Here is a 23,355-nt window from a genome sequence, read left to right on the forward strand (position 1 = left end):
TTTGGACCCCTCAGTGATTTTGTGTGCTGCTTACCTTTTCTATGCATCATTTGTAGGTGTCTGTCAGATTGAACTCAATTTTGACAAATGATTGATGCAACTTAAATTAGTGATGGACAGAAGTTCAAACCTTGCCCAGAAGCATGGATGAAAAATTACTAATGGCAACTCTGACAGGAGTGCGGGAATGCCTATACAGGCTCAATATGTTTTCTAAGCTCTGAGAAGCTAAACCCAACTCAGGTCTGTCTTTGCTGTCCATGGAGAACCACCGTACCTCACTTGGGATCATCATCTACCAATGGATGGAACACAACATTATAGTTGGTTACTCTTACTTTGTACAATAATAACATAACAAGATCATTGAGGCAGCAATTTTTATATCAAATAAGGCATGAACCTACATATGCATGTCATCACTCTTAAGTGCTTTTGAAGAACAATCCATATAGATCTCCCTGAATGAAGAAAAATTAACATATAAAATAAATAAAAGATGGCAAGTCAGTGACTAAAGAAGTATTCATTATTCATTGAAACTCATTTTCATTTGATCTACCAGAAGGAGAAATTCTCATATCTGTCAAGCTAGCTCTTCTCCACCAGATGCCTTGTCTTTTAGAATGACTCCAACAATTTCAGGTTAAGAACTAGACCTAATTATCTTCAACCTACCACAGCACCAACACCCAAGTTACTTATATACATTTGGGATACCAACCACCTTTGCACCCTAGCTTAGGAATCCCATATGTGGTTGATTCTATCCTGCTTGCCCATAGATAAGGTAAGATTGTTTACCTGTTATGTTGGGTTTCCTTGGACAGCAGGCTAAATGAGGCACACAGTCTCTCCCGCCTCCCCCTATAGCTGATATTGTTGGGAGGGTGGACATGAACCTGTGTTAAGTAAGCAACCTTGCAGTGTGCCCAAAAATGGAGGCTATACCAAGTGACTGCATGAAAGCAGTATTCATGCGAGAATGCCTCCCTGCAATCACTGTTAAATATGTCATCGCTGTGAGAACATATGACCTAATTAATATGCTTTGAACTCTGATTAAGGAGCAGTTGTATAAAGCAAAGGGCTTATTTCTGCAGTTTTGCTTCTGAAGGAAAAAAATTCTCAGGATGTCAGATTTGCTATTTGCTTTTCCCTCACCCCAGCTACCTCCAAGCTTATGTTTGTGGATGATGTACCTGAAGTAGAGTTCAGTTTGTACTCTTATTTTACAGACAGAAACCTTAGAAGTGAATCTTTTTCGTTCTGAGAAGGAGGTGAAGAAACTAGATGATCTCTTGCAGCAAATTCGAAAGGTGAATTATAAGGCCATCAAGAGAGATGCCTGCAGAGACTGTGGTAGATTTTCCAGGAATCAGGTTCATAACTTTTCTCCTTTTTCCAGGCTTTCTTGTCAGTTCCTGAAGTGGTGGCCAATTGCCAGGAGCTGAAGGAAGTGATGGACTTTCTTGGTTGGTGGGAAGAGAAGCATTGGAAAGGAGCCAGCGCATAACTTATAACATACCTCTTTACATACTTGAGTGATACCCTGTCTGCCGCTTGTTTCCAGATAATATCTAATTCACAGATGTCTAAAGAAAAGTCACCTACTATGCCTAAGATAATATGAATTGACACAGGCATATGGCTAGAATAGTACATCACTCAAATTATGGTTTGAGTGTAAAAAAATTTATTTTGTAAAATTTAAATAAATTTATTTTGTAACTTGCAAACTGGTGTGGTTTAATAAAGCCTCTTCTCTGATTAGTTATGACCTCCAGAGCAGCATCCTTTGAACATCATCAGACTAGTCCTTTGTTTGGACTAGTCTGATGATGGAAAAGGGATGTATGTAGCTAGGATGATTCCATCCTGATCTCTCTGCATTTGCTTGTCTGTACAAATCTTTCAAACTCGATGTCAATTCATTACCTTTTATATATCACAACTGAAGCTGCACCAAAGTAGGGAGCTAGAACAGACTTGTGAAGACGGTTTTCAATCCAATATCTTGCAGCTCCTTTTATCTATTCAAGTGTGCTTTTTCATCTCAAATTCATTTATGATGCTGATGACTTGGGTGGTGGCAATACTGGCCAGGAGATTGGTGTGGTTGTGGGCTTTAGGCCTGCAGCAAGATCTGTATGGCCACCTCACTGATGCCCCCTACATGGGAGGTGTTGCTTTGGAAAGATATCTCTAGACCCAGGGAAGGGAAGGGGTGAGCCAGGGACAAGTTCTTGTGTGGTGTAAGTGGAGCTTCTGCTTGAGATGGGGTTACTCGGTTGACTTTGGAGAGAACACACAGAGGCATATTTTCAAAACACTTTGGGAGGCTAAGTTCCATAGGTTTCTATGGAACTTTGGGAGGCTAAGTGCTTTGAAAATGAGCTTGATAGTGAACCTATGGCTTCAGCGCTTGGGGGAGGGCGACAGGCAGCTTGTTAGAAATGCCCATCACTCAGGAACAACTGGTTGGGAGAGAGGGAGAAAGGATACAAAAGTAAAGGATGGCAATTGGGGTAATGAGATAAAGAGCCCCCCCCCACACACACACATACCTGCTATATGTTACCTACCCCTTGCCCTCCCTCTCAAACATAGCAGGCAAACTCTGTGATGTAGCTATGACTATCCATATAGTGATTGATTTTGCTTGATCGTATACAGCACATCGTATCTTTTTACATGATCTCAGCAGGTCTTCAGGACCTTCAATTTGGAAAGACAAGATCGTTGTGGCACCCTTTAGCTGTGCCTTCCAGAGGGAAGGGACCAACACAGTGAAAGTGGATGTACTTACAGGTCTTAATGTTAGCGTGGGATCACACCGTGTACAAAAGTCTATGGTTTCTGTGCAGGGGTCGCAACCTGCTACAGCTCTCTTCGAGAAATCTCCAGCTTCTGTATCCTTGGGCAGCTACAGCTTGGCAAATTCTCCGGATGCTTTTATGGTCGTCGTCCGTTGAAGCCCCTTGCGTCACCAGCATTAATAATTATGAGATGACGCTCAATAGAAGGAATTGACTCGTGACATCACACCGCCCTTGAGGGTGCTTGAGAGGAAATATATTCATGACGTCATAGCCCAACCCTCCGCACTGGGCTTTGAGAGTCACGTCGCTCTGCGGCAGTCAGTCGGAGGTTTGGGGACGACGCGAGCGACAGAGGCTAAGGGCAGCTTGTCCAAAATAAGGTGAGACGAGACAGATCTGGGAGAAGGGGAGCCTTGGGGGGGGGGGGGGGGGGGGGCTTCTTGCTTCCCTCCAGCAGCATGCAGGGGAGATGCGGAGCCTCGTCCTAACTTCTCGTATTGTAAGATGGAGAGTTGGGGGCAGCAGAAGGGAGGATCGTGGGGGATTAGCAGAATCTTTTAGTGTTAGCTCTCCCTCCCTCCATCCCACCCTTCTCGTTACCGACCTGTCCTTTCCCTTTCATGCGTTCTGCTCGCCCCCTTCTCTTAGCCATTCGCCCTCACCCTTCTTTTCTCGGTGCTCCTTTTCCTTCCCGTTTTTAGCCCAGGATCCATCCTCTCACCTTCTTTATCCTTTGTTCTTCTCCCCTCACCTGCCCATCTTCCCTTACTTTTCAGTTCCCATCTGTCCATTTTGCACCACTTTTTCATTCTACTCTATATTCATTCCTTACCTTTTTGGAAGGTTCAAAGGTTTATTTCCGAGGGAATTTTATTTGACCGTTTTGTAAAAGGTGCCTATTTCTGTGTTCTTCCCCTTACTCTACAAGGGACTCTTCAGGGCTCTGCTTCTATGATATCTATCGGTGTAGTTGCCATGCTTTGGAGGAGAGGGGGAGGAGGCGCAAGGGATAGGGTGGTCATATTAGCCGTGGGGGGATGGGAGCAAGTTCAGTACCAGCATTTGGATCACATACCAATCTGAACCAGTCCCAGAGCAACAACTGAAGAGTTTACTGTGATAGGGAATAGGGAACATTAATTAGAAAAATAGAGGAAATGTTGCTCAGACAATTTCAGGGTCAAGTTCTTTTCTATCGCAAAGTACAGCCTGGAAGAGAAATACTGGTGGAAGAGAGATACTGAAGTAAGAAAATTTATCTTAGGTTTTATCATACACTTCCAGAGATAGCTCTAATTAGCATATTTAGAGGAAACTGAGGGGATAATATGGGTTTTTATGTGTTGCCATCATTTTACAGTAAAAACAAGAGGATTCCTGATGAGCCAAATCCTCTTTCTGAAATGCAACAGAAAAAATGTATATATTTTCATCTGATACCTATTACAGACATGGTGTCTCCGGCATTTGGAGAACACTGGAGCCATCTTTGGTGGCCTTTCTCAGTATATGAAAACAGCTACAGTGTTCATCTTGGGTCCTGTGGTTTTGTTACCCACAAAAAGTAACTTGTGGATTTATAATGGTGCATGCATAAATTTTGCCATTTTTAGTGCAGACGGAAAGATTGGATATGTTACGAACATAACAGGAGCAGTTTGAAGTTTGCCTTCCTCCATCTGCGCAGGCTGTCAAGGCTGCAGAGAGAAGGTCATTCAGGGAAGAATGTTCTGGAATTGCTCTAACCTATGCACTTGTGACACATAGATGGAAGGGCTGTGGTTAAATTTTTATTCCTTCCTGAGATAGGGTTAATTATAAAAGGCTCAAGTTGCTAAATGGCAAAAGAATTAATTGTTTTCTTATTCAGCTTTAACTGGCAAAGGCTGAAAAGAAGAAAGATCATACCAGTAAGGGGGAGTCTAATTGTGCTTCAGCTGATGTGATAGGAATGACTGAGCTGCCTGCAACCCTGCAAGAGTTACCTCTTAAACCTTCTTCCACTGGGGGAGTCTTGGTGAGGGGCTTCCGGTACTCACCACTAATAACCTTATTAGAATGAGGACATGATGCAGCTCACTGTAGCTGCTTCCAAATTTCAGGAATCAAATTCAGATCTCTCACTTGATTGTGTCTCAAGTACCTACGTGGTCTAAAATCCCTCCTGACGTTTTAACGTGTACCAAGCATTTTCAGCTACTTCTCCACAATACCTAACAGTGCCTCTCACTGGGAGAGGCTGGGACTACAGAAACTGTGGGATCCCTAGTCTGCGTTCTTGCACCATTCCCTGCAGTGCCTCCTGCTTGGAGAGCCTGGGACTGAACATCTAATATAATAAAACGCACCGTGAACGTTCTAATGAGGACAACGTTCTGAAAGGGTTCGTGGGGTTCGTGGGTTCGTGGCGTTCGTGTTGTGAAGCCAGCAAGCCGTCTCTGTCCCGCCCTCGCGTCTAAACAAACAAATCCGGAAGCGAAGCGTCAGGGAAGGAGGCGGCGCTCCCGACGTCTACCTAGACGTCGGGAGCGCCGCCTCCTTCCCTGACGCTTCGCTGCACGAACCGCCACGGAGGTAAAGTTAAAAAGAATAAAAAAAAGGGATGCATGGATGCGAAGGGGGGGGGGGGGAGGGAGAAGAGGGCGGCCCAGGCTGGGACATGGCAGAGAGAGTAGCATGGATGCGAGGGGGGGGGCGGGGGTCATGGAAGGGCGAGAGGGGACTTGCTGGAAAAGGATGAATGGAGGCTGCAGGGGACAGAGGAGTATGGATGGGTATGGATTAGGAGGGCAGGGCACAGGGAGAGAGGGGAATTACTGGAAATGGATGAATGGAGGGGGCAGGGGACAGAGGAGTATGGATGGGCATGGATTGGGAGGGCAGGACTCAGGGAGAGAGGGAAATTGCTGGATAGGGAAAAATGGAGGGGCCAGGTGACAGATGAGCATGGATGGGCATGGATTGGAAGGGCAGGACTCAGGGAGAGGGGAATTGCTGGATAGGGATGAATGGAGGGGACAGATGGGCATGGATGGATATGGATTGCAGAGCAGGCCTCAGGCAGAGAGGGGAAATGCTGGATAGGGAAAAATGGAGGGGCCAGGTGACAGAGGAGCATGGATGGGCATGGATTGGAAGGGCAGGACTCAGGGAGAGGGGAATTGCTGGATAGGGATGAATGGAGGGGACAGATGGGCATGGATGGATATGGATTGCAGAGCAGGCCTCAGGCAGAGAGGGGAAATGCTGGATAGGGAAAAATGGAGGGGCCAGGTGACAGAGGAGCATGGATGGGCATGGATTGGGAGGGCAGGGCTCAGGGACAGAGGGGAATTGCTGGAAAAGGATGAATGGAGGGGGCAGGGGACAGATGGCCATGGATTGGAAGGGCACGGCTCACACTCTCTCTCTCATATACAATGTCTTTCTGACTCTCACTCTCACACACTGTCTCACACAGTATCACATTCACTCTCTATGTGCCACACAGTCACTCACACACTCGCTTGGTGTCATACACTCACTCTCACAGAGAATCTGTGTCTCACACACACACTCTCTCTGTTGCCCAGACACACACACACTCTCTCACACTGTGTCTCACATACACACACTCTCATTCTCACACACACTCTCTCACAAACACACTCACACCCAGACTCACTCTCTCTCTCACACACTCACACTTTCACTCTGACTCTCAAACAGTCACTCTCACATACTCTCCCAAACATACACACTCCAAGGAAAACCTTGCTAGCGCCCGTTTCATTTGTGTCAGAAACGGGCCTTTTTTACTAGTATTCACATATAGCAGAAACTAAAGTTATGCCTCCTACACCCATGACTGGTCAGTCAGTGCAGGTTTATGCTTTACTGATGACATTAAATGGTCTTTATAGCAGCATGGAGATCTGGAGCTGGTTTCTTTCTATCCTATACTTTGGCAGACTCTTTGAAAGGGAAACACCTTCTCGGTACAGGTTGCTCATAAGCACGTTTGGATATGTGCATAGGCTTCCATGAATATTTATTTCTACCCACACTTTGGCTTTAAGAATCCTGACATGAGTTTGTCACCATATTTTATTCTATTGCTCTTATTTATATCCTGCCAAATCACTCACAGCCCAAGGCAGCGTACAGTAATAAGAAACCAACCAAATTCTATTGGGAAGTAATGTAACTATGCAGTTATTCATTATTGTTTAAAATTCAAGTATATTCCCAATAAGAAGAAAAGTTTTTAATTTGTTTTGAAAAGAATAAGACGTATTTGCCTAATCTGACAGATTAGACAGGTAAATAGATAAATCTCCTTTCCAAACTAGGAGAAAACATACAGTACTAGAACATTCTTTTGTGATGGCCCTGAAGCTTGGAGAAGGAAGGTGGAGGGAGGGCTTGGCAGCAGCACTAAAGTAAAGCCTGTGCTTTGTGTTTGTTACCCAGAGCTGGATTCAGCCATCATAATTACATAACACCATGGCACTGGTTTCCTAGGTTTGTAATGAAGGTACAATGGAAAGAGCTTTGAGCCTTCTCTCTGCTGTTGCTCTCCCTCTCCCCATGTAGTTTTATTACATGAGAGGAGGAGGAAATAGTGTTCTGGGCAGCAGATGGTGCAGAGGTGCACTGTCACTCTGCTGCCCACCCTGCCCTCCCTATCTTGCAAGATCTGGGGAAGGGTCAGGATTCAGGAACCTTCCCTGGGGGTGGGGGGGGGGGAGGTGCTAGGCAGACTGTTGCCTGAGGCAAGGAATGAGATGGTGCCCCACCCACTCTTTGGAAGGGGGGGGGGGTCTCACAGTGGTATTCCATTAGCACAGCTGTTTACTTTTGATTTTCACAGTGGCGTACCTAGGGTAGTTGACACCCGGGGCCGGTCATTTTTTAACACCCCCCTCTAAAATCCAGTACTAGGCATACCGAGAATACAAAACACTCAGGACCTATAGAGCAATTCTACCATACCATAAGCAGTAATTTGTACGAGTCACACAAGGAAAAGGAAAGCATCTTAAACACTACAGTGAACACTAGAACATCAATTCACCTATTGTAAAACGAAAACAGACAGATAGTACAGATTGTCAATCCTGCACAGTCAATGCCAACTGATGAAAGTCATGTCTTTTTCACAAACACAGATACACCCTAATCCACTATAGAATAAGTAATCATAAACTTTCTATTTAGACAAAAATTAAACTGAACCCCCGATGCCAGACTCTGCATACAATGCAACACCACAGAAACAGAAAATGCCCCCTAGTACTGTGCAAAATATAAAGACAGCAGATGTAAATTTGGAAAAAAACTAACAAATACCAATCACCACTTTACAAATTAACAAATAGAAATAAAACAAATATAGAAAATAAAATACCATTTTATTGGACTAATACATTTAATTGTCAGAGGCCAAAACCTTCTTCCTCAGGTCAATACAGTATAGTGTGTTACAGTGTCCTAACCTGACCTGAGGAGGGGGTTTTGTTCTCCAAAAGTTAGTCAAAATGTATTAAAATTAGTCCAATAAAAAGATTACCTTATTTACATGTTCTATTATAAACATTTATTAACACAGCTACAATACTACTTTATCCTAAAGCAAAAAAAAAAAAAAAAAAAATATATATTTTATTTACAGTTTGTTGTCTCTGGTTTCTGCTTTCCTCATCATCTTTTCACTGTCTTCCTTCCATCCAGCATCTGTCTTCGTTCTTTCTCTGCCATCTAGTGTCTGCCCTCTCTGCTGTCCCCTCCATCCAATGTCTGCCCTCTCTCCCTGCCCCTTCCATTCACTGTCTGCCCTCTCTCTCCCCCCTTCCATTCACTTTCTGCCCTCCCTCACCCCCCCATCCATTAAGGGTCTGCCCTCCCTTTCCCCCCCATCCATCCATCCATCGTCTGTCCCCTCTCTCTCTCTCTCTGCCCCTTTTTTCAGTCCCCAGTTCCAGCCTTCTTATCCCACCTGCCCCTAGTTCTAGCCCCAGCCCACATCTCCCACTTGCTCCCCCTTTTCAGCCCCACTATCCCACCAGTCCGCAGTTTCAGCCCCAGCCCTTTTCGGCCCCCAGTTCCAGTACTAGCCCCCTTATCCCACCTACCCTCCTTTTCAGCCCCCAGTTCCAGCCCCCTTCATCCACATGCCTTGCATTAGGGACCCCTTTTCAGCCCATTTTCCCACCAGCCCCAGGCATGGCTCCCATTTTCTCGCATGGCCCCTTCCCCACCCCCCTTCTCCCCACCCGTCCCCTTCTCCCCTCTTCTCTCATCTGAGATCCCCCTCCCCACCCCAGTCCCCTTCTCCCATCTGAGACCCCCTCCCCACCCCAGTCCCCTTCTCCCATCGAGACCCACGTCCCCTTCTCCCATCTGAGACCCCCACCCCCTTCTCCCCAGCCCAGTCCCCTTTTCCCCTCTTCTCCCATCTGAGACCCCCCTCCCCACGTCCCCTTCTCCCATCTGAGGCCCCCCTCTCCAGTCCCCTTCTCCCATCTGAGGCCCCCCTCTCCAGTCCCCTTCTCCCATCTGAGACCCCCACCCCCTTCTCCCCAGCCCAGTCCCCTCCTCCCATCTGAGACCCCCCTCCCCACGTCCCCTTCTCCCATCTGAGAACCCCACCCCCTTCTCCCCAGCCCAGTCCCCTTCTCCCCTCTTCTCCCATCTGAGGCCCCCCTCTCCAGTCCCCTTCTCCCATCTGAAACCCTTCTCCCCAGTCCTCGCCCATCTAAGCCCCCCCCCAACTCGACCCACCTACCACCTTCGACGACAGCCCTCGTCTCCTGCCTCCATCTGGGGCTTTAAAAAAAAATCTGAAAAGCAGCATGGCAGGCAGCGCTTCGTGTCTGCCCTGCCTGCTTGTAAAAGAAAGCGGCAAATCTCCTTGTCGACGTCACGACGTCGCGTCGGGTATTCCTTCACTGGGTCCCGCCCCCCGCGAGGGCGGGACCCAGTGAGGGAAGACCCGATGCGATGTCGTGACGTTGACGAGGAGGTTTTGCCGGGGTTTTCTTTTACAAGCAGGCAGGGCAGACACGAAGCGCTGCCTACCATGCTGCTTTTCAGATTTTTTTTTAAAGGCACAGGATGGAGAGGGCTGACTGCAGTCAGCAACGGAGCACCCCCCACCCACTGACACCCGGGGCGGACCGCCCCCACCGCTCCCCCCCCTTGGTACGCCACTGGATTTTCACATACACATCCTACTTCTTGATGCAGGAAAAATAATGTGCAGTGGTTTTACACTGATTTTCATCACTAAAGCTTAGCACAGGAAGCATGCAAATGCATGCGATCACTAGATATTACTCCTAAATGAAAGAAATGCACTAAAATCGGAGGCCTGGCACAAAGATGCAGCACAGAAACGGTAGTAGAGATGCCCACTCACGACTGAAGACTCGTGGACCCCACAGCAACTGACCCCCACAAATGGCAGTACCCCCAACACCTTTCCACCCCACCCACCCCCGACAGCCAAAACAAAAGTAGTAGTGGCCTAGTGAACACACTCCCCTCCTGTGAACCCTCTTGACCCCCCCCCCCCCTCTTCCGGCACTGTTAACATGGAAGGCAGGAGCAATGCTCATTCGCTCCTGCCTTTACATCACCAACTTGAAAAATAGGATCCTAGGATGCACCACATAGGTTCAGTCTGCCAAATAAGTGAATTATTACCCATCAGTAAATAAAGCAAATAATACCCTTAGACTGACCCTATGCAATGTGTCCCAGGATCATGCACCACATGGGGTCAGGTGCCACCATTTTTTAAGATGGCAACATAAAGGCAGGAGTGAGTTGGACATCTTTTGTGCCTCCCATCTTAAGGGTGCACAGGGGAAGTGGGGGTCTGGGGGAGGGGAGCGAGGTCCATTAGACTTTGCTATAGGTATAGGAGGGGGTAGGGGTTGAGAGTGAGCAGAGGGGGGTGTGGAGTCCAGTGGCCTGGTCATTTTTTTTCCTAATCTCTGTTCATGCACTGATAGTAAGGAAGATGTTTTAATCTTCAGTACATCAAATGGCTTCATATTACCCCAGTGGTGTGAACTGTTTTCTTCTGACAGTGCATGGTTTTTAACAAAGCAGTAGTTTATTTGCATAAGTCATTGGGGAACTAAAATTTTGCATTAGACTTGTGTTAGGAAGCTGTGTACTAACCCCCGGATTCTATAAATGGTATGCAAATGTATGCATGCAAAATTGCACGCTATCCAGAGATGCGTGCACAACTAAATTGGCTAATGAGCCAATTAGCACAATCATTGGTATTAATGTACTATTTGGGCATGCATCTTGCTAAGGGCTATTTTATAAAAATCCATGCACAAATCTTATAGCTCATAACTCAGAAGGGGTGTGGCCATGGGAGGGGCTTGGGTGGGTCAGGGGCATTCAATAAAGTTCCACCCACTATTACTGAATACTGGGGATCCATGCCTCGCTTACGTACCAGGATTTACACCAGGTTTAAGTTGATGTAAATCCTGTTGCTGCCCAAAGTTTGGTGTGGAAATCACTTCTAAGCGCTATTGTGTAAATGTCATGCAACTCAGAGCACCATTTATAGAATAGCGCTCCACACTGATTTTTTAATGGTGCCATTTACTGAATCTAGTCCTAAGTGTCAAATCATGGCTCTAATCCAGGCTTACTGCATCGATCCCTCAGGTCAGGGTAGGGGACTAGAGGTGGTATGTGGGTGGTTGTCTGGGGGAGGGGTCTATATGGGTGGTTGGTAGTATCGGGGAAACTAGGGGGGGGATATGTGGGAAGAGTCCACTGTAGATGTGAGATATCTAAGGTGGGGGAAGCAGGGGTTTTGTGTATGTGTGTCAAGGGTACAGAAGGGATGTCGTGCCTGGGAATGGATTTGTGCGTATGTCTGGGATGCGGGAGTGGGGTACTGAGTTCATTGTAGGGTGAAGTAGGTGGTGCAGAGGGTGGGAGCTGTCAAGGGTGCACTGTGGGGTTCAGGGGGAACGCTCCCACTCTATGCTATCTTCTCCTACCCACATTTTACCTACACCACACTTGCATTTCCCCTCCTCTCTTTTCCCCTTTCATCCCATGTAGGCAAATAAAACATTTATTCAGGCTGGGGGCTGGGAGGAGGTAAGCACGATACACTGTACTGAACTCTTATCATTTTTTCTGTGCTGCCTCCTGGTATTATATAGTTACATAGTAAATGATGGCAGATAAAGACATAAATGGTCCGTCCAGTCTGCCCAACAACCACATTCAATATCTATTCATAATTAAACCAACAATATTCCTAACAACATTTTACTCACTAAATTCAACTTTAAGATGTCTCCTCATTGAGATACAGTGCCTGCACTCATATAGCCTATGATATGAATGTGGTATAAAATCCTCATGCTTGATCAGCTACAAGATATACAGACCAAATTGTGAAAGTGATCCGAGAAGAGAGCGAGGCTTCTAACGCTGATGATGTTAATTCACCTGGGGACAAATGACCTGGCCAACAATAGCAAGTTTACAGCACAGAGAGTGTTCTAGAAGAGAGGAAAGACTACGCAAAGCAGAGGAATTCAATAAGTGGCTTGAGTCTTGGTGTAAAGAAGAAGGTTTCAGATACATAGGAGAATGGGGTAATACGTGGAAAAATAACAGGCTGTACTGTAATGATGGGCTACATCTTTCTGTGATGGGAAAAATGATCCTTGGGGAGAAATTCAGACAGTATGTTTCTAGACATTTAAACTAGAGGGTGGGGGTGACAAAAGGAAACGGGATTTCAGAAAGTCACCCCCAGAATAAACATGATGGCAGAAGGAAAGGCCATGTAAATATAAAAAACCACCCAAACTCACTAAGCATATGGAAAACTATGTGCACAAATGCTCATAGTCTAAGTAAAAAGGTTCAAGACTTGCAAGCCCTGAAGTTTGAAGAAAACTTGGATATTGTTGCTATTACGGAGATGTGGTTCAATGATTCTCATGAATGGGATGTGACCGTACCAGGCTATAATCTTTTTAGAAGAATAGAGAGGGCCGAAGAGGTGGAGGAGTGGCTCTGTATGTGAGAGAGAATATCAGAGCAGCTGAAATGTGGGGAAGCTGGGGAAAAGAAGAAGCTTTATGGATCGTCCTGGAAAGAGAAGACGGAACCTGTATCCACACGTGAGTTATCTACAGACTTCCTGCGCAAACGGAGAAGTTAGACAAGGATCTGATAGAAGATATTCAAAAGATTGGTATGAAAGGGGAGGTGCTACTGTTGGGAGATTTCAATTTGTCTGACGTGGATTGGAACGTCCCGTCTGCGGAATCAGAAAGAAGTCGGGAGATTGTGGATGCCTGTCAAAGTGCCTTGCTCAAACAAATGGTGACGGAATCCACGAGGGAAGGGTCGATGCTGGATCTAGTGCGCACTAATGGAGGTAGTGTTTCCGATATCCGGGTGGGTGCCCACCTATGTAATAGTGATCATCACACCGTATGGTTTGATATAAGGGCGAAGGTGGAGTGTGAACGCACAAAACTCAAAGTACTGGATTTCAGACGTACTGATTTTGATAAAATGGGGGAATACCTGAAGAAGGAGCAGTTGGCGTGGGAAGGCATAGGAGAAGTGGACAAACAGTGGTCCAAGCTAAAGGCTGCTATAAATATGGTGACTGATCTTTTTGTGAGGAAAGTAAACAAAAACAAGAGAAGCAGGAAGCATATATGGTTCTCCAAACAAGTAGCAGAAAAAATAAGAGCAAAAGAGGCTTTGTTCAAGAAATACAAAAGAACGCAACGAGAGGATCATGGAAAAGATTATCGGATTAAACTGAAAGAAGGGAAATACGGCTAGCGAAAGCAAAAATGGCTAAAGATGTAAAGAGTGGAGGAGTGGCCTAGTGGTTAGGGTGGTGGACTTTGGTCCTGGGGAACTGAGGAACTGAGTTCAATTCCCACTTCAGGCACAGGCAGCTCCTTGTGACTCTGGGCAAGGCACTTAACCCTCCATTGCCCCGTGTAAGCCGCATTGAGCCTGCCATGAGTGGGAAAGCGCGGGGTATAAATGTAACAAAGAAAAAAGAGAGGTGACAAGACCTTTTTCAGATATATTGGAGAAAGGAGAAGAGATAGGAATGGAATTGCGAGACTGAAAGATAATGAGAATGGCTATGTGGAGAGTGATGAAGATAAAGCGTACGTGCTAAACAATTATTTCTCTTCGGGAAGCTTGCCAGGTGCCCTTGGCCTGGATTGGCCACTGTCGTGGACAGGATGCTGGGCTCGATGGACCCTTGGTCTTTTCCCAGTGTGGCATTACTTATGTACTTATGGTGTTCACGGAGAAAAATCCTTGAGAAGGACCGCAGTTGGCTGCTGAGGGAACGTCTGGAAATGGAGTGGATACTGTGCCATTTATGGAAGAAAGAGTTTATATACAGCTGGAGAATCTGAAGGTGAACAAAGCTATGGGGCCAGATGGGATACATCCCAGGATACTGAAGGAGCTCAGAGAGGTCCTGGCAGGACCTCTTAAAGATTTATTTAATAGATCTTTAGAGACGGGAGAGGTTCCGCAAGATTGGAGACGAGCGGATGTGGTCCCTCCTCACAAAAGTGGAGACAGGGAAGAAGTGGGAAACTACAGACCGGTGAGTCTCACGTCGGTGGTAGGAAAAATAATGGAGTTGCTGCTGAAAGAAAGGATAGTTAACTTTCTAGAAACTGACGGGTTACAGGACCAGAGGCAACATGGCTGTACCAAAGGAAAATCCTGCCAAATGAATCTTATTGACTTTTTTTGACAGGGTGACCAAAGAACTGGATGAGGGACGTGCGCTAGATGTAATCTACTTGGACTTCAGCAAAGCCTTTGATACGGTCCCCCACAGAAGACTCGTGAATAAGCTGAAAGGGTTGAACTTAGGACCAAAAGTGGTGAATTGGATAAGAAACTGGTTGACCGACAGGTGGCAGAGGGTGGTGGTAAATGGAATCCGCTCGGAGGAAAGGAAGGTGAGCAGTGGAGTTCCTTAGGGGTCGGTGCTGGGGCCTATTCTGTTTAATATATTTGTGGGAGATATTGCTGAAGGGTTGGAAGGGAAGGTGTGCCTTTTTGCGGATGACACGAAAATAGCTAATAGAGTGGATAGCCTGGTGGGAGTAGAAACGATGAGAAGGGATTTCCAAATGTTAGAAGAATGGTCGAGGGTCTGGCAGTTAGAATTTAATGTATTGTAAACATTTATAATACATTGTGACGTGTGAGTACTCTGATTTGAATAAATATCCCCTATTGTGGTAGAATTTAATGCCAAGAAGTGTAGAGTGATGCACTTGGGGTGCAGAAACCCAAAAGAGAGATACCGGATAGGAGGGGAAAGATTAGTAAGCTCGACTCAGGAGAGAGACCTTGGGGTGCTGGTGTCGGAGGATCTGAAGGTGAAGAAACAATGCAACAAGGCGACGGCCATGGCCAGAAGGATGCTAGGCTGCGTAGAGAGGGGCAAAACCGGCAGAAGAAAGGAGGTGTTGATGCCCTTCTACAAGTCGTTGGTGAGGCCCCACTTGGAGTATTGTGTTCAGTTTTGGAGGCCGTATCATGCTAAAGATGGAAAAAGACTGGAAGCGGTGCAAAGAAAAGCTACGAAAATGGTATGGGATTTGCGTTGCAAACCGTACAAGGAGAGACTTGCTGACATGAACATGTATACCTTGGAGGAAAGAAACAGGGGTGATATGATACAGATGTTCAAATATTTGAAAGGTATTAATCCGCAAACGAACCTTTTCTGAAGACGGGAAGGTGGTAGAACTAGAGGACATGAATTGAGGTTGCAGGGGGGCAGACTCAGGACTAATGTCAGGAAGTATTTTTTTCACGGAGAGGGTGGTGGATATGTGGAATGCCCTCCCGCGGGAGGTAGTGGAGATGAAAACGGTAATGGAATTCAAACATGCGTGGGATAAACACAAAGGAATCCTGTTTAGAAGGAATGGTTCCGCGGAATCTTAGCGGAGATTGGGTGGTGACGCTGGTAATTGTAAACAAAACAGGAGCTGGGCAGATTTCTATGGTCTACGCCTTGATCGTGACTGAATAGATAGGGATGGGCTGGAGTGTAAATTTTAAGGGGCTTCGATGTTAGCTTGAGAACTTAGTACAAGAACAGTACTGGGCAAACTTCTACGGTCTGTGCCCTGAGAAAGGCAAGGAAAATCAAACTTGGATATACATATAAAGTATCACATACCATGTAAAATGAGTTTATCTTGTTGGGCAGACTGGATGGACCGTACAGGTCTTTATCTGCTGTCATTTACAGGTCTTTGCAATTTTTGGGACACAGACCATATTGCTTTCCAGTCACACGTTCCATCCCAGCACCAGCAGAAGTATTTAAGAGTACTTGATTTCTTGCATAAAATTTATTTATTTATTTGTTACATTTGTATCCCACATTTTCCCACCTATTTGCAGGCTACCAAAGAATATACGCCATGAGCCTAATTATAAGATCTTTTGAATGATCTTTCATGAATAGCTACTGTTTTATGAGACTAATTGTGTTGTATGTTCTAGGGTTATGCCCTATTGTTTGATTGTAAGCCACACTGAAATAATTGTAATGTAATGTAATACGGTTCTTATCAGAAGACTTGGCCCATGGCAGCAAGAGATAATACATGCTTAAGCACTTCTGATATTGGGCCAGGTGGAGTAAGTGAAAAACTGTTAGAGCTAAATTCAGTGCCTGGTGTTCTTACAGTGTGCTGCCACCCCCAAAAATCTGCCACCTGAGGTAACTACCTTAGGTAGCTTAATGGTAGAAGTGTTCCTGGTGATGGGGCAGAGATTAAATTTAGGGCATCCTAATGAGAGGGAGTAAGAAAGCAGCTGATCACTTCAGATCCCATTCACTGCACCACTGGACAGTACATTTGAAATTCAAGCTCGCTGTACAATAGTGATTTAAAAACATGCTAGGAATTATTCAGAAAAGGATGGAGAATAATGTAATGGCTCTGTATTGATCCAAGGTGCAACCATGCCCTGAGCACTGTGTGTACGTCTAGTCACCCCATCTCAAAAAAAAAAAAAAAAGTATAGCAGAATTGCAAAAATAACAGAGAAGGATAGCCAGAATGATAAAGAGGATGGAACAGCTTTCCTTCGATAAAAGTGAATTACTACCCGTCACCAAATAAGGCAAATAGTTCCCTTATTTGGCAGACTGATTATATGCAATGTGTCCCAGGATGCACCACATGGGGGTCAGGTGCCACCATTTTTTTTAAGATGGCAACATAAAGGCGGGAGTGAGTGGACATCTCTCCTGCATCCCATCTTAAGGGTGCACTGGGGGGCTGTGGGAGAGGTGTGCAGAAGAGATAGCTTTGAGGTGATATGATACAAGTCTATAAAATCAAGAGTTGGATTTGAAGGCGATATATGAGTCAATTGCCAATTGTCAGAACAAGCCACCTTCTAGAAGAGGGTGAGTATAGATGTCGGGTGTGGGCAAACCAGGACAACCTGTGGCCCACCATTGAGTTTTATCCAGCCTGCAAGACCATGAGAGGTATACACATACACAGAAAACATCATTAACCAGAGTTTTGGCAATTTTAAATATTGCAGTTTGTTATTTCACAGGTGATCCTATGGAGCTCTGTGCATTTCTGGTCCTGACATTAATCAATGGTCTGGTCCACTAAGGATAGTACTGACATTCATGTGACCCTCTATATACAAAGGTTGCCCACCCTTGATCTAACTCTTTTCTTTCTCATTGCTCCAGAGAAAAGATGACGCACCAGTACCCAGCACTCTCTGCACAGCAGAAGAAAGAGTTGGCAGATATTGCCCAGCGGATTGTTGCCCCCGGGAAAGGGATCCTTGCTGCCGATGAATCTGTGGGTAAGTGACACATGAGCAGTCCTCAGAACATTGCTCTGGCTATGTCTAAGGCTAATTTAGTCTTTCTAGATTGACCAGTGGATTGAATAGAGCATAGCTAGGGAATGGTGAAATGGGTTCCCCAATTCCTTGGAAAGTAACAGTGCTCTTGAGTCTTCTCAGGAAAGAGCAATAAAACTGCCAATCCCCAAGAAGTTGTCTTAAGCTATAGAGAAGCAGTCTGTGAGGGGGTGGGGGGGGGGGGGGAAAGAAGGACAGAATTTACTTCTTAGTGGAGTGTTAGAAACCCCAGGTGGTCTCTAGTTTTTCTTTATTTCTTTGCTAAAACAGGGGCCGATGCAGTAAACTTGTGTGTGAGCTGTGCACTGATGTTTAGCACCTCAGCTTCCTAATGCAAACTTTTAGCTTCCCAATGCACCAAGCAAATAGCATGCAAATTACTGGTGTGTTAAAAGAGGTGCATTGCCAGAAAAGAGTTGCATACACTGCAGCTGTAATACGCAGCCATTTTCTGCAAACGTCTCCTTTCCTGTCAGTGTATAAGCAGGGACTGGCTCATGCACTGAAAGGAAGGGAGAGTAGAGAAAAAAAAAATCCTGCTAGATTCCCGGGCCCGTCCTCTTCCCCCCCCCCTCCCAAACCCACCTGCCAGCATCCCCCCCCCCCCCCCCCCCCCAAAAAAAAAAATCCCTGGTGGTGATGACCCCTTCCCCCCCAAAACATAATGGTGATCTAGTGGACCCCTCCCCACACACCTTAAAGATAGGAGTCAGGAACAATGCCACTCACTTCTGCTTTCGTTCTGCTATCTTGCAAAATGACAGCACCTGACCCCACACAGAGTCTGCCAAATATGGCAAAAATGCCCTTATTTAGAAGACTGACCCTGTTCTGTGCATTTCTGCAATTCACAACGCAGGGTCAGGTGCTGTTATTTTGCAAGATGATGGTGAAAGAGCAGGAGTGAGTGGGCATCGCTCCTGCTTCCCATCTTCCAAGTATGGGGAAGCGAGGGGGGTCAGACATGATGAGGGGAGGATGTTGGGGTCCACTAAACCACCATTGAGTTTGTTTTTGGTCTTATTGGGTGTGGTGGGGGGGGAATTGGGGGATTATTTTAGGGGTTGGAGGAGTCAGGAATCCAAGGTCCTTTACCTCAGATCAACCTGTATTCCAAAGCCAGGACAAAGTTATAGATCCTCTGTGCCATTCTGCCTGTGCTGAATAGTGAATTAGCACAGGGTTAGTTGGTGTGCCAAATCCCTTTCTGCATCCTGCACCCACAAACTTCTATACTAAAGCCACACTAACAGAGCCTAAGCGCACTTCAGCGTATTAGTCTCATAGTGTGGTAACTCCTCATTCCAGCCGTCGGCAACCTCTGCAGTCTCTCCCTAGGAAAGCCTGTCCTTATCCCAAAACAAATCTGTAGGAGGGTGCAAGCAGAAAATGTATTTTTTTTTTCATATTGTTTTGTTTTCTTTTTGTTTTTCATTTGTTTAGTTTCATATTGTTTAACAACACACACTTTGACAAACAGAAACAATACAAAAGTGCACACCCAAAGATTCTCACCTGCCTTCTATCCGTGTGATTTCCAGGGAGCATGGCTAAGCGCCTGAGTCAGATTGGTGTGGAGAACACAGAGGAGAACCGGCGCCTGTACCGCCAAATCCTCTTCAGTGCTGACGACCGGGTCAAGAAATGCATTGGTGGCGTCATCTTCTTCCATGAAACTATGTATCAGAAAGGAGACTGTGGGACCAACTTTGTGAAAATGATCAAGGATAAAGGCATTGTTGTAGGAATCAAGGTACAGAGCTAGGGGCTGTGCAGGTCAGGGAGGCAGTGAGGACCTTCTATACCTCCTACAGTGGTAAATCTAGGTTAAATTTTTCTTGTTGCACAAAGCCTGTTTTTAGCTGTTGTGTTCACAAGGCTGGTGATCAGGATGATGGCAGATGAACTGAGTTAATTCTCTGGGGGCAGAGGTAGTGGGGAAGGGGTTTCTTGATGATTGGTCTTGGGGTGAGGGATAAAATCTTTTTGAAATACCAAGAACTTATGTGATACAGTTGTTTGTGGGTGGAATGCTTGATAATCAGTAGATGGCAATGGTCGGAGAAGGGGTGGGAATTATGTTCTTTGCTAAGAATAAAGCAGGATCAATGGCATCAAATTAACATTTTCTTGGGTACAGACTATATCAGCTGAATACACAGTCACTGCCGTTCCTGAGCCCTGTAGCCTTAGAGTGAACCTGGCTGAGCTCCTGTCTTTGATGGTGGTGCTTCTCTCTTAAAGGACATGAGCATAGTAGATGACGGCAGAAAAAGACCTGCATGGTCCATCCAGTCTGCCCAACAAGATAAACTCACATGTGCTACTTTTTGTGTATACCTTACCTTGATTTGTACCTTTTCAGGGCACAGACTGTATAAGTCTGCCGAGCACTATCCCCGCCTCCCAACCACCAGCCCCGCCTCCCACCACCCACTAGGTCAGTCTGCCACTCCACTCCAGTTCCTTGAAACTTGGCCGTTCCTGTAGGAGGAACAGTTCAGGCTGTCCAACCCCCCCCCCCCCCCCCCCCCCCCCGCACACACACACACACAGTGACGGCCAAACCCCAAGGACGTGGAGTGGAGGAGAGGAGTGACAGACTGACCCAGTGGTTGCGAAGGATATACTCTTAAAACAAAAAAATGGTTTGTAAAGTTGTTTTTTCAGAGACGGTCTTCTAGTTCTGGCACACTCTGCTTGGATTAAAGCTGTGCAGATAGCATGCGGTTTATCATGGTCCTGCTGAGTGTTTCACAGTGCTGGAACACAGCCACCTCAGAAGAGATTCAAAATCTAACTCTACACTAGAGAATGTGCTTGTGCAAAGGTTTCTAATAGGTAGTTAGGGAGCAGAGGTTGATCAGAGTTAATTGAGTGAAATTTCCACTTTACAGGGGTGAGAATAAACTTTCCTTTGTACTGGAGTAACTTTATCATAAAAGACACTGCTCGAGTCTGGGAAGGGAAACAGTTGAGCAGAACTATGCAGCCACAGACCAGACAGGCTCTGGCACTCCTGGTTGAAGGCTTGTAGCAGTTCAGTTTCCTTCCAAGTAATATGTACAGCATCCTCTTTTCCGTTCCAGGTAGATAAAGGTGTTGTCCCTCTAGCTGGAACAGATGGCGAAACCACAACTCAAGGTACAGCAATTGGACTTCTTTCAGCCATGAGTGCTGCTGGCCAGGTGGCTGTATGGAGAAGGGCTGAAGACACCAATGGCTGGGCAAGCTGCATGTGACTACGTGTAGCCTCTTTGTATCTTCCCATTAATATCTGTTGAATGTTTGAGTCACAGTAGGATGGATTTTGGTAGCTCTTGAAACAAATGTTTCAGGGTGGATCTAAAGGGTCAAGAATCATGGTTTTGATTGATATACTGCCTTTCTGTGGTACAGCCAAAACAGTTATATCCATTATATGCAAGTACTTTGTGTCCTTTAGTGGGCTCACAGTCTAAGGTGTTTTTTGTTTGTTTTTTGGGGTTTTTTTTTTACCAGGGACAATGAAGGGATAAGTGACTTGCACAGCGGGAACTGAATCCAGTTCTCCAAATTTTCAGCCAACAGTACTAACCATTAGGCTATTCCTCCGCTCCCAGAGGCACAGTAACATTTAGAAAGTTTATACTTTGTGGTATTGATGTTCACTGTCCCATTGGATGGATGTTTAATGGATAGTTAAATACCTTAATGTAGGTGAAAGTTAATATTATTACATGTACTGTTGAGTGAAAGAATTGATCGTGCTTGATATTCTCTGATGGACATTTCATGAATGTTCAATTCCTTTTTCATGGATCTTTTTCTTGAGTAGGACTGGATGGATTATCTGAACGTTGTGCCCAGTACAAAAAAGATGGAGCTGACTTTGCTAAGTGGCGCTGTGTATTGAAGATTAGTGAAAACACTCCCTCATCTCTTGCCATTTTGGAGAATGCCAATGTACTGGCCCGCTATGCCAGCATCTGCCAGCAGGTGAGCCTACAAGTGCCAGTTGGTAAGTGTCTGGGTCAGGGTTCATGAAAAAGATTTCTTCCCTTTCTGCACTGAGAGAGCAGCAGCTACTTCCTTGCAGGGCCATGCCAACACAGTAAGCGAGGTAAGCTTGGCAGGGGGGCGCTTCCCTCTGGGGGGCGCCGCCGCACCATGCTCACCTCGCTCACCCTCCCGCTCCCATTGTTCAACTTCCTGCCCTCTTCTCCCCCACATCCCTTTCCTTTTTTTTCCTTTTTAAATTTACCTCCGTGGCGGTTCCGGCAGCGCAGCGTCAGTGAAGGAGGCGGCGCTCCCGACGTCTCTAGCCTTCCCTTCGCTGTGTTCCGCCTTCTTCTGACATCATTTCCTTGACGTCAGAAGAAGGCGGAACACAGCGAAGGGAAGGCTAGAGACGTCGGGAGCGCCACCTCCTTCACTGACACTGCGCTGCCGGAACCGCCATGGAGGTAAATTTAAAAAGAAAAAAAAAGAAAAGGGATGTTGGGGGGGGGGGGGGGAGAGAAGAGGGCGGGCAGTTGAACAATGGGAGTGGGAGGGCAGGGGAGAGACGAGAGCATGGATGCGAAGGGGGAGGGGAGAAGAGGGCGGGCCAGGCCAACTGGGACATGATGGGACATGGGAGCGAGAGGAGAGAGAGGAGCATGGATGCGAGGGGGGGTCATGGAAGGGAGAGAGGGGAATTGCTGGATAGGGATTAATGGAGGGTGACAGAGGAGCATGGATGGGAGGGGCAGGGCTCAGGGAGAGAGGGGAATTGCTGGAAAAGGATGAATGGAGGGGGCAGGGGACAGGAGCATGGATGGGCATGGATTGGGAGGGCAGGGCTCAGGGAGAGAGGGGAATTGCTGGACAGGGATTAATGGAGGGGGCAGGGGACAGAGGAGCATGGATTGGGAGGGCAGGGCTCAGGGAGAGAGGGGAACTGCTGGAAAAGGATGAATGGAGGGGGCAGGGGACAGAGGTGCATGGATGGGAGGGCAGGGCTCAGGGAGAGAGGGGAACTGCTGGAAAAGGATGAATGGAGGGGGCAGGGGACAGAGGAGCATGGATGGGCATGGATTGGGAGGGCAGGGCTCAAGGAGAGAGGGGAATTGCTGGAAAAGGATGAATGGAGGGGGCAGGGGACAGAGGAGCCATGGATGGGAGGGCAGGGCTCAGGGAGAGAGGAGAAATTGCTGGACATAGAGGGGAGGGAAGAGAGATGAAGGAGATGAAATGAGGGGAAAGGAAGAGAGGAGAAAAACTGCACATGGATGAAGAAAATAGGCAGAAGCTGAGGACCAGAAATGAAGAAGAAAGGAGGAAAGGAAAGAAATAAATGGAAAGGAAGCCCTGGAAACGGAGTTAAGAGGACAGATAGCAGCAGAATCAGATACTGGGCCAGCATGATCAGAAAAAGAAAGTCGCCAGACAACAAAGGTAGAAAAAAATCATTTTATTTTCATTTTAGTGTTTGGGATATGTCCACTTTGAGAATTTACATCTGCTATCTTATTTTGCAATGTATAGCAATTTGTTTCTAAGAATATTGCTGACAATTCCTGTCAGTGTGGCAAGTGGTGAGCGA

General features: G+C 46.3%; 1 protein-coding gene across 1 annotated transcript in view; it reads left to right on the top strand.

The window, feature by feature from the left end:
* Window positions 1–3,118: 3,118 nt before the first annotated feature.
* Window positions 3,119–23,355, top strand: part of ALDOC (aldolase, fructose-bisphosphate C) — a 32,758-nt gene continuing 12,521 nt past the window's right edge. The window contains exons 1-5 of the mRNA XM_030222462.1: window positions 3,119–3,202; window positions 17,611–17,729; window positions 19,331–19,542; window positions 20,879–20,933; window positions 21,607–21,767. Coding sequence (XP_030078322.1) covers window positions 17,618–17,729; window positions 19,331–19,542; window positions 20,879–20,933; window positions 21,607–21,767 — 540 coding nt within the window. The 5' untranslated portion in view covers window positions 3,119–3,202; window positions 17,611–17,617. The remainder of the gene's footprint in view (window positions 3,203–17,610; window positions 17,730–19,330; window positions 19,543–20,878; window positions 20,934–21,606; window positions 21,768–23,355) is intronic.

The sequence above is a fragment of the Microcaecilia unicolor genome, chromosome 13, assembly GCF_901765095.1.
Source record: "Microcaecilia unicolor chromosome 13, aMicUni1.1, whole genome shotgun sequence".
Taxonomy (NCBI): Eukaryota; Metazoa; Chordata; class Amphibia; order Gymnophiona; family Siphonopidae; genus Microcaecilia; species Microcaecilia unicolor.